The sequence below is a fragment of the Hyperolius riggenbachi genome, chromosome 5 (assembly GCF_040937935.1).
Source record: "Hyperolius riggenbachi isolate aHypRig1 chromosome 5, aHypRig1.pri, whole genome shotgun sequence".
Lineage (NCBI taxonomy): Eukaryota > Metazoa > Chordata > Amphibia > Anura > Hyperoliidae > Hyperolius > Hyperolius riggenbachi.
In genome coordinates, this window is record NC_090650.1 from 435,651,779 (window position 1) to 435,663,781 (window position 12,003).

General features: G+C 48.9%; 1 protein-coding gene across 1 annotated transcript; it reads left to right on the forward strand.

Annotated features, from left to right (window-relative positions):
• The first annotated feature begins 6,162 nt into the window (after positions 1–6,162).
• On the forward strand, positions 6,163–6,978 carry LOC137519476 (tripartite motif-containing protein 14-like). The gene is made up of 2 exons (XM_068238431.1): positions 6,163–6,187; positions 6,407–6,978. The coding sequence occupies exons 1-2, from the start codon at positions 6,163–6,165 to the stop codon at positions 6,976–6,978; spliced, it is 597 nt and encodes a 198-aa protein (XP_068094532.1).
• The last annotated feature ends 5,025 nt before the right edge of the window (positions 6,979–12,003 follow it).

Here is a 12,003-nt window from a genome sequence, read left to right on the forward strand (position 1 = left end):
GTACTCATAGGTCGTTGGGCCCTAGCGCACCTAGGCTGCAAAAAAGTGTCACACATGTGGTATTGCCGTACTCAGGAGAAGTAGTATAATGTGTTTTGGGGTGTATTTTTACACATACCCATGCTGGTTGGGAGAAATACCTCTGTAAATGGACAATTGTTTGTAAAAAAATTAAAAAAAAATCTCATTTACAGAGCAGCAATAGGGGGCGATATTGTGGCTGGGAAAGCAAATAATCACTCGCGTTCCCAGCCTGTCGGGTCCTGACGGCGAAACCGGAAGTTGCCGCCGGTGGGGACGGGAGGATCGCAGAGACACGGCAAGGGCACCAATCGGCTGCAGGGGGCTGAGGGAAGCCCTAGGTGAGTAAAACTCATTTTTTTAGGAGGCTTAAGGATCACTTTAAGGGTTGTAGAGACTGTGGTCCTTATGTGGTTAAACTTTATTTCCATCAATTAAATTGATATATTTCTTATTTTTCAAATGTTACAATTTAAGAAAAACTAATGATAATAGAAAAGACCAGTGTGGTTTGAATGATGAAACGACATGTTTTGATTCTGAATTCTTTGTGATCTGCATGGTCAGGAGTGTTAGGGGCGTGGTTAAAGGTGTGACAGGGGCGTGTCCTAAAGTGTCCCTCTTTCTTATTTAAAAAATGTGGGAGGTATGTGTTTAGCATTAGTTCATCAAGCTGAATTTGCTTTTGCTGTTAGTCCTTGCAAGAGCTGAACTAAATTGTCGTGTTTCAGTAAATGCAGAGTTTCCCTTTAGGATATTGATTGCACATTTTCAAACCATTTCTAACTGCAACTGTGTTGGGGAGGGGGCTGTAAGGGGGCTGTAAGGTTCAGGACATTTTCTGTTCCTTGGTGTATGTTTGCACCACACCCTGTACAAGAAATGAGACACCTTCTAGTTTCTGCACTTCTCAGACTTTCACTCTCATTTCTCTCCTCTGCTGTCAGGAATGGCGTCTGCTGATCTGAGGAAGGAGCTGGACTGTTCCATCTGTCTGACCATTTATACAGATCCTGTGACCCTGAGATGTGGACACAACTTCTGCCGGCTCTGTATAGATCAGGTGTTGGATACACAGGAGGGAGCTGGAGTTTATTCCTGTCCTGAATGCAGAGAAGAGTTTCACCTTGCAGAGAAGAGTTAAAACCTTACGCCCGTGAGGCCCAAATCTGTAGGGCCCTCTGAATCCCATCACTCAAGGCCAGGGTCCATAAATCAATCCCAATCTCATTGAGGTGAACTCCATCCTTATTCAAAAATGACCCAGTGTCGGACTCCAAGTCCAAGTGGCGAACTGCCACCCCCCCCCGTTGTTAATAACAAAACGAGAGATTTCCCTATTAAGTTTTTTTCTAGCCCTGTTGACGCGGTCAACCGACCTGGCGAACCTCCAACTATTTCTGGCTATGACCTCAGACCATACAATAACCGTGGCCGGGAATTCGGACCTAATCGTTAAGAAATCACCTTTAATTTCCTTGATGATTTGCCTCGTAGTGCGAGAGGCCAAATCGTTGCCCCCCGCATGGAGAACTAATACATCCGGCGCTTTATCCCAGCTTACAAACTGGCGAAACTCCGGGAGGACTCTGGGCCACGTCATTCCCGGCACACCAATCCACCTGATACAAGCCTGGGATCTAGGGAAGCCCAACTGTCTCCCTTCCGGTCGTGCTCGCGCTCTCCTGGCACCTCGTGCCACGTATGAATGTCCTATGATCCAAACGAGAAGCGGGGGGCCATCTGCAAAAGAAAATAAAAGAAAAGAACACCAAAACCAAAAACCAACCGTCAATTAAACACATTTAAACTAGGTGGGGTCGAACGTATGAACGAAATCTGGCAGACTCCCACCGTCCGATCCTTTTGATCAGACCTTCATCTAAGCCCCATCTGGCCGCTTCCGTCGCAGCTCCTATGCGAAAGGAGTGTGATGCAAATTCTAACGGGGAAACCCCCACCCTCTTCAGGCCTTTTCGCAGCACTGCTACAAATTGAAATTTAGTCAGGGGGGCCCCATCCAAATGACAAAGGAATGATGTGCAAAGATTTGGGCGCACCGCCGCGAACTGAGCCAGTGCTCTTACCGGGCAAATAGGGGACCCCGCTATACTCTGCAAAGTGATCACCCTCCCCTTCCCTACCTGATCGGTTTTTGACCGGCGTAGAAAAATCTCTACCGATCTTTCCTACACCACAACCTCTTTCTCCAATATCCCTGTCGCTGTCACTTTGTTAGGACTAACCAATTCGCTAATGCGAAAGGCCCCAAAGAAGGCTAGCACAAAAGCTGCTTTAAACCATATCGCTTCAAATTCCGAGCTGCAAATATCCGGTAATACTAAAACAAGGGTAGTGAGGAGTTCGAATGTGATAGGACGACGAGTGTCTCTCCTCACCGGGTTTTTTCGAAAACCCCGCAGCGCAAGTTTTACTCTGAAATCTTTGGTAATGTCCACTTCCCCCCTTATTTTAAACAAAAACGCCAGCGCGGTCATCTTCTTGGCCATAGCCGGGGGTGATACCCCCGCTGTGCCATTCTCTACCATAAAGTGAAGAAGCTGACACAACTTGTCTGCCCCTGGCGATGACCAGCCCTCCTGAGCCGACAGCTTATCCCACTGCTCCCACACTGACGAGTAATATGACCAAGTTCCATCAGCCAAGGCCTGCGACATCCAGTCCTCTATCTTGTAAAGGGGATCTCCCATAATTCCTGTGGGCAACGAATTCCGGATTGCGCTGCTCCAGGGACGAGACTCCTGAACCGTTGCCACTGAAATCGAGAAAGCGCATCTGCTACGTCATTCTCGGTTCCAGGCAGATGGGCCGCATATATAAACATATTTTGCCGTAAGCATAGCAAAACCAAATGTCGCAACAGCCGGATCACCGGTGGCGAAGATGCTGACACCTGGTTGATAGCCATGACCACCCCCAAATTATCACAGTTAAATTTTATTCGCTTGTTAGACAAGCGAGGACCCCAAATTGAAACCGATACCACTATTGGGAACAACTCAAGGAGTAACAGATTCCGCGTGAACCCTGCCTGTTTCCAATCCTCCGGCCATTCCGCTGCACTCCAATCTCCCGCGAAGAACGCCCCGTAACCGTGAGCACCCGATGCGTCGGTAAAGAGTTCCAGATCGTGATTCTGGATGGTCTCGTCCAACCATACCGACCGGCCGTTATACTCGGAAAGAAAGGCCTGCCACATGCGCAGGTCATCTTTGTGTTCCCTACGAAGGCGCACCCGATGGTGTGGGGAAGAAACCCCGGCGGTTGCCAAGGCTAACTTTCTACAGAGGATTCGGCCCATCGGGATAATTCTGCAGGCAAAATTGAGTTTCCCAAGCAGCGACTGCAGCGTGCGCAGCAAGATCTTTCTCTGCGACAATGCTACTGCAATGGCCCCTTGCAAATCCTCAATCTTGTCTGGCGGCAACCGACATTCCATTGCTATGGAATCTATTGTAATGCCTAAAAATTTAATTTCAGTCTGGGGCCCTTCCGTTTTTTCCTCCGCTAAAGGAATTCCAAAGCTTGCGCAAATCTGACGCATAGTCGCCAACAGGTACTCGCATGTGGAAGAGTCACCCTTGCCCATAAAAAGGAAGTCGTCCAGGTAGTGTATGACTGAACTACACCCGGACTCCTCCTTTACCACCCATTCTACAAATGAACTAAATTTTTCGAAATAGGAGCAGGAGATGGAACAGCCCATGGGCAAACAGCAATCTATGTAATATTTATTATTCCAAAAACAGCCCAAAAGATGGAAACTGTCTTTGTGAACTGGAAGCAAACGGAAGGCTGACTCTACATCGGTCTTTGCCAGTAGGGCACCCTGACCCAGGCGCCTGACCCACCTCACCGCCACGTCAAATGACGTGTAGGCTACTGCCGCATCCCCAGGGTCAATACCATCATTAACGGACCTACCCCTGGGATGAGACAAGTGGTGGATAAGGCGAAAGGACCCGTGCTCCTTTTTTGGCACAATACCTAACGGGGAGACTATCAAATCCTCTAACGGAGGAACAATGAACGGCCCGGACATCCGGCCAAGCCTCACTTCCTTATCCAATTTTGCGGACACAACTTCTGGATGGGCGGTTGCCGATTGTAAATTTCGAAAGGGCGGGGAGGGACGGAAGGCCCCCGTACTAGGAATCTGAAACCCCTCTGCAAACCCCTTACGTAAAAATTTCGCCGCCTCAGTATCTGGGTATCTATTTAGGTGCCCCTCCATCCTTTGAAGCATCACTGGGGTCTTCCCTTTTTCCGGAAGGCTCTCCACTCCTGCTCCTATTCTGCTTATAGCAACGAGACCCTGAATGTCCACCACCGCAGTGGGCACATTCGTGCTTAAAACGGCAGGAAGTGCCGAATTTACAGGTGCTGTCATTAAATTTCCAGCATACACCTGGGCGCTTGTGGGCCAGCTGCCCCGAACTACTGTAGTTGCTGGCCCCCCCTTGAAAGGACTGAGATCCTTTACTGGCCGGGATCATAAGTTTCATCCAGAGAATAACATCCTTATGATCCCAGCGAATCTCCGGGCGTACAGCTTTTCGTTGGCGAAATTCCTCATCATAACGGAGCCAAGAATTGCCTCCGTATGATCTATGCGCTTCTGCTATGCTATCCTGATAGCCAAACAACGCCGAACAACATTCGGGTTGTTTTTCCCCTATTACGCTTGCCAAAATGGCGAACGCTTGCGACCAATTCTGGTGTGTGCGCGGAATAAGCCTGTATCGCCTGCGCTCCTCATCTTCCTTCTTATTCTCGTCATGCTTTCCCCCGTCAAGGTTAAACTTGGAAAGCTGCAATAAAGAAAAAATTTCTACGTATTCACCCCTCCAAATTTTTTCTTTTACCTCCTTCTTTAAGTGCGTACCCAATGAGGCTTCGAGGCAAAGGTACAACTCGCTCTTTGCCGAGTCCGACAACCTCACTGATTCCACTTCGTTACTGCCCGCCACGGCGGGCCCCGTTGACGTATTAGCTGCCACCACTGAGACTGCAGCCGGTACTGCTACCGGGGGCAAAGATGCCCCCAATTGTGCGGGAAGCATGGTGCTGGCCCCTGTTGACGGGGCTATGACCGCCGGAGCAACCCAGGCCGTCGTGGGGGATGCCAAATTACTGGCTCCCCCACCTTGAAGCGCATCCCTAATTCCCAACAATAATGTATTCATAAACGACAGAGCCGGCGACATGGAGATGTCGCTCTGAGGCTGGGCCACTACCAACCCACTCTGTGGAGCTATTATCGACCCGCCCAAACCCCCAACATTGCGATTAACTGGAAATGAATAAGTAAGGCTTGTCTCACCTGGCTGCGCCGGACGTCCGTCCCGGCCAGCCGAAACCCTGGATCGACCTGGATCCCCTCTGTCGCCCTCGTCTTCCGATTGGGATGAAGCCTCCTCGTTAGGCGATTCCGTGCCACGTCCCGAATGACTGGCAGAACTGGGGGTAGCCACGCCACTGTGCCTGCTTGAAGATCTGCTGCTGGGCGGTGGTGTCTGGCTCCGCACGCTCTGGTTGCGCGAGCCGCTACTCCCTCGGCTGCCCGATCTGCTGTCTTGAGGTTTTGCTCCAGCCGTTTTTTGGGCCGCCTTGCCACCTTTTCCTTTGGGCTTTGCTGTTTTTGTGTTGCGTCTGGCCTGCGCCTGGCTGGGCCCAGCTGTGTCCGCATGGACCGCAGCCTGCCCGGGTGAATCCTGAGGCCTGTTCTGGTTGGCAGCCTGTGATGATTGCGCTGTGCTGCTGAGGGGCGCTGGCGCGGGCTGAGGAGTCTCACTTGCTGTCCCTCCATGTGGCACAAGGTGTGCGGCCTCCCCTGATGACCCCGGTCTCTCTGTCCCCTTGTGTGACTGGCCCTTCCCCCTTTTGGATGGCCGCTTGGAAGAGGGAGCCGGCGGTGATTGTATGGGGCTCCCTGCCCGCCTGTTGGTGCGCGGTGACGCGGCCGGGCTCAGCCTATCTGGTGGTCGGGTCGCCCGGGAGCTGCTGCGGGCTGTTGGTCCGCTGGTTGTCATCGCGGACATCTGTATGGCAACCCACTGTGGCCCCCGGGCCTCTGCCTCGCTCCTTACCCGCTGGATGAGCTCCTCGATCGGGTCTGCCATGGCGCACTTTCCGCAGGAGAGAGGTGAAAAACGCGTCCTCTCTCCTCAATGCCCCCTGTGCGTCTGGCCTCTCCCCACCGACGTCACTTCCTCTTCCGCTCCACCCCTTCGATCCCCGCAATACACAGGCTCCCGGCCACGGCTAAGCTCAACCCCCCACCCTTTTACATTAACCCCTACACTTCCAAGCTAGCTCCTATCATGGGGGCCCTCCACTCCAGCGCTGCGCTTGGTTGTTACAGGCCATGCTGGAGGCTGCATCATACAGGAGGCTACAGACATATTACTGGATATAAACACAGCTAATAATAATCTACATATATCAGAGGACCTGAAAATTGTATCCAGGTCAGATATCAGCCAGAATCGCCCAGAAACACCAGAGAGATTTCAGGATTACTGTCAGGTGATCAGCAGACAGAGTTTCTCCTCAGGGCGACATTACTGGGAAGTGGATGTCCGTAAATCAGAGGGGTGGAATGTAGGAATGTGTTACCCCAGTATAGCCAGGAGAGGAGAGCAGTCATGGATTGGAAATAATAACAAGTCCTGGTGTCTGTACAGGTATAATAATCAGTGTTATGTGGGACATGACAGTAAAGTTATCCGGTTACCTGTCAATGTCTCCAGTAATAGAGTCGGGATATATCTGGATTATGAGGCCGGGCGGCTGTCCTTTTATGACCTGTGTGTCCCGATCAGACACCTCCACACATTCACTGCTACCTTCACCTCTGAGCCCCTCCATGCTGCATTATGGGTAGGAGGAGGTTCTATAAAGATATGTGGGAAGAGAAGCAACCAGGAGGTGTGAGATAATGATGATGCGTCACAGCTTTAGAGGCGCGAAACGGCTGTAGACTATTCACTGCCTGTACCTCTCTCTGTCCTGCTGGTTTGTGTCTATTTTTGATGAACAAAATTTTAAATGGATAAATAAATATTTTAGCTGGATGTGCACCAGTACTTTTTTCTTCCTTTTGAAGTTATTATCCTGTGGACTGGTGAGCTGCACTCATAAGCTGTGTATGTTCCTGTGCATGGACTTTTTTCTTCTTTTTTGCAGATGTGAGATAATATAATGCAGGGCAGCTAATATAACCTTTATTCATGTATTATACCTGCTGCATTTACAACAGGCTCTATGAGGGCTGGTGCACGCCGGAAGAGCTTTTCTAAGTGTTTTGTGATTTTAAAAGCTCCTGCTAATGTTAGGGTGACCAGACATCCTCCATAAGGAGGACATGTCCTCTTGTTTAGCATGGTTTCCTCTGTCCTCCAGGCACTCCAAAAGTTCATGAAAATGTCCTCCTTTTACAGAATCAGAAACAGTTGACTGCATGTTACTTATGACATATGTGATATACATGAGATATGAGATACATATGAGATATAGTGAGATTGTGCAGACTTCGCCTTCCGTTACCACGTTATCAATATTTATAACCGTAAGAAGTGGGAGCGTGGCAACACTGTTTATATTCCAGTTCCAACAGCGCAACTAGCCAATACTTTTTGTAAAGTGTCAAATGAAGAAGAAACAGAGATGTCTAACAGAGAAGTTGCAAGTTTCCTGATTGTCACAATACAAAATGTCCATGTTCTAAAGCAGGACGAAAAGAAACTGTCACGTATGGCATTGGTACTAACCAGAGATGGATTAAGATGTAATGGGGCCCTAGGCAAGTTGATAACATTTGCCACCCCTTTGTGGTGTCTTTGGTAAGCTGAAGTGGAGAGAGGTCAAAGAAAGAAGCAGGTGGGCCTCTTGACACCCTTTAGGTCCTGTTTCCACTACACGCAGAATGGATGCAGAAAAACTGACTCCAATGAATGCCTATGGGCCTGATTCCACTAAACACAATTTTTCTGATGCAGATTTTCCCATAGACATTCATTGGAGACAGTTTTTTCTGTATCCATTCTGCGTGTAGTGGAAACAGGCCCTTAGACCCCTGGCACTTGCCTAGGTTGCCTGGTGAATGATCCTGCTCTGATGGTGACCGTGGAGTTGGAGTTATTTGGTCATACAGTATTTGTTCTCCTTTCTAACGGTCTCTGTCCTCCTTTTTAGCCGACCCCATCTGGTCACCCTAGCTAATGTTATCCTATATGTGTGTGTTCACACTGGAGCAATGTTATTTTGTAAAAATCCCCCACAGCATTGCATTAGCAAGAGCTTATAAAATCTCTAGTGTTTAAAAAGCGCTTCCAGTGTGCTCCAGCCCTTACTGTACAGCAACCACGAGATCTGAACATCTGTCTTTTTTGCTCTAAATAGCGAAGAGAAGGGAAGCCTTTATCCAGTTTATATTGCTGTCGGTGATACCATAGAAAGGATTTCTCTCCACTTCCTGTCTCACAGACCTCACAGGAAGTGAGAGCAAATTCCCCAGAAAAGGGTGGAAATCTCTCCTCAGACAGATGTCACGTGTCCCCATATCCTCCTCTGTGCGGCAAATTATTCCTGCAGCAAGATGGGTGTTTCTAGACAAACTTACCATGGCAACAGTACTCCAAACAGAGCACACAGAGTACAGTTGCCATGGTTGCACAGAGGAGTAAATAGAGTTGCTATTAGTATTTGGAAATTGTTAGCCGGCTGCAGAGTGAATAATCATTTGTAGTAACATTAACCACCCTGGCGTTCTGATTAAATCGCCAGGGTGGCTGCGGGAGGGTTTTTTTTAAATAAAAAAAAAACTATTTCATGCAGCCAACTGAAAGTTGGCTGCATGAAAGCCCACTAGAGGGCGCTCCGGAGGCGATCTTCCGATCGCCTCCGGCGCCCAGAATAAACAAGGAAGGCCGCAATGAGCGGCCTTCCTTGTTTTGCTTATATCGTCGCCATAGCGACGAGCGGAGTGACGTCATCGACGTCAGCCGACGTCCTGACGTCAGCCGCCTCCGATCCAGCCCTTAGCGCTGGCCGGAACTTTTTGTTCCGGCTACGCTGGGCTCAGGCGGCTAGGGGGGCCCTCTTTCGCCGCTGCTCGCGGCGAATCGCCGCAGAGCGGCGATGATCAGGCAGCACACGCGGCTGACAAAGTGCCGGCTGCGTGTGCTGCACTTTATTTCATGAAAATCGGCCCAGCAGGGCCTGAGCGGCAGCCTCCGGCGGTGATGGACGAGCTGAGCTCGTCCAGACCGCTCAGGAGGTTAAATTGCAGAGAGACTTGTGCAGCACTTCTCTATATTTTTGGTAATTTATAAGAAAAGTGGAATTTTCAGTAAGGGCTGGTGCACACCGAGCGGCTTTTTGGGCGTTTTCAGATCCGCTTGCGGCTGCGGATCTGCTTGGTCAATGTATCTCAATGGGGTGGTGCACACCAGAGCGGCAGGCGTTTTGCAGAAACGAAAAATGCCTGGGTGAGGCATTTTTTGGATTGCGGGTGCGTTTCTGCCTCAATGTTAAGTATAGGAAAAACGCAAACCGCTCTGAAAAACGGCACTTCAGAGCGGTTTGCCAGGCGGTTTTTGTTACAGTAGCTGTTCAGTAACAGCTTTACTGTAACAATACAGGAAATCTACTACACCAAAACCGCTAGACAAAACCGCAAAACGCTAGCTGAAACGCTACAAAAAAAGAAGAAAAAGCGTTTCAAAATCTGCTAGCATTTTGCGGATCTGCTAGCGGGTTTTGGTGTGCACCAGCCCAAAGGGAACGTTTATAATGAGAGAGGGACAGAGGCTCCTGTAATAGAGATGATTGGTGGGGGCCTATTTCCACTAGCATGCGTTGGGATTCACATGCGGTTTAATGCATTTTTAAATTGCCATATGTGTTTTCATGCAAAAATTTACATATGCAATTTGAAAACTGCCTAGCAACAAGACGACAGGCAAAAGGAAATGGTGTTGTGCATTGTGGGTAAATTCACATTCGCAACGCGAATTTTAAGCATTTGTAATGTGAATTATATGCGGCACATTGACCTACATTAGACACGATTCGCATCCAGATCCCACCCGCAGGTGGAAAATGCAGCTTACCATCCAGATTTTTTACGCACCGCATAACGTACAAAAATTTGCATTGAATGGAAATCGCTCCCTTCACTAACGTGCTGCATTTTGGATGCGGAAATTTGCATGTGGAATCCGCGTGTTGTGGAAATGGGCCCTGAAGCTGAAGGGGGGATCCAGATTTGTCCTCCCATTGTCTGACCTGTACATGGCAGCTGCAATGTGATTGGCTGATAACAGCAACACAGGAAGTCTTTACAGATCCATTGTCTATAGAACATCTGCAGTAACTGTGATGTTATATATTGTAGGAGAGAGTCAATCACTGCCACACATTGGAGGCCTGAGGAGGACACAACATACAGATGTGCAGATTAGATTGTCAGATACGTCTCTCATACAGGACGAGTTCAGCCACAGATATTTTATATGCATTTCATAGAATGTTCTATGGATAAACATTTTACAAAATATAAAAGTAAAATGCTGCTGCACCAGTCTATAGCTTCTCAGTGACCAAGAGCTGCCTGATCACTTCTCCACGCCTCCCGCCCATGTCTGATATGTTATATGTATGTAATATCGCTTTATTTTAATAACAGGATGAAGAAATTAATATAAAAACAACTGTCGTTTTTGCTAAAGAAACAGGCAAGGTATTTGCAACACCAGTTTTATAGCTCCTCCTCCTCTCCTCAGTGACTAACAGCTGCCTGCTCACTTCCCCACTCCTCCCACCCGTGTCTAATGCCACACCTCCCAACTAGAGACTGACAACCATGATAGGCTATCAGGCAGCAGGGAGGCGTGGCTTTAGCTGACAGAGCAATCACTCTCCCTCCTTGCATGCCCATGTGACTAAATGGGGAGTGTTTCAGTGTGACTGGGAGTGAGCAGGCAGCTGGAGGTCACTGAGGAGGGGATGAGGATCTATGAGTTGGTGCAGCAAGTCATTTATACATTGATTTATGTATAATATAAGATATTGCTGTATGATGTATAGAAGCTGCAGAGTCCCCACGTCACATCTAGAGGCTGTTGTCACCTTCTGGCCCAGAGCAGTTGTCACATCTCAGCTCTGTCCCTATTGCTTCAGCCACAACTTCATCACCGCTTATAGCTGCTACAGGTGACCATACACTGGCAGATGGCCGCCCGACGTGTCCAACAGACGGATCCCTCCCTGATAGAGATCTGATGATAGAGGGATCTGTTCCTGCCACACACTGCACAATCTATGGAACCGCCGCAGCAGGGCCGGCTGACCTCCCCCCCAGGTCTCCCCATCTAATAGTGATCCCCTGGGGTCCCCTACAGGGCGCTCACAGCAGAGCGCACTCACCTGTCTGCTGGCCCCTCCCTCTAGTGTTCCTCTGCCTTCATCCCTGCCGGGGGCGCCTGTCCTCTGTGACCCTGCTTGTCCTCTGGGACCTTGCACTCTGTAGGGGCCCGGTGATCACTATTTTTTATGGGAGACCTGTGGGGTCCATCAGGCAAACTTAGATGCACACTTCCCCTCCCCCCCCCTCCGGCTAAAGCAATCAATAATTATGATTGATGTTAGATGAACATCATTCAAAACTATGATAATTTGGGGGAGGTAATCAGGTGTATGAATCCAATGGGAGGATCAGTGTATGGACACCTTAAAGTGACACTGAAGCGTATGTGTAGTACGGATAATTAATAGAACATAGTAGCAAAGTAAAGAGTCAAAAATTTTATTTTCGGTTATATAGCTTTTTTTTCTACAACATTGCGTCATTCTGTCATACTTACAGTTTACAAACCACACTCTGTAGTTTAACCACTTGAGGACCGCAGTGTTCAACCCCCCTAAAGACCAGGCCTTTTTGTTGTTAATTGGCCACTG

Bases quoted from the DNA above. Each gene is read 5' to 3' on its own strand.
- LOC137519476 (XM_068238431.1), top strand. From the start codon at position 6,163: ATGGCGCACTTTCCGCAGGAGAGAG. The intron at 6,188-6,406 runs GTGAAAAACGCG...TGGTTGTTACAG, and splicing joins GCACTTTCCGCAGGAGAGAG to GCCATGCTGGAGGCTGCATC.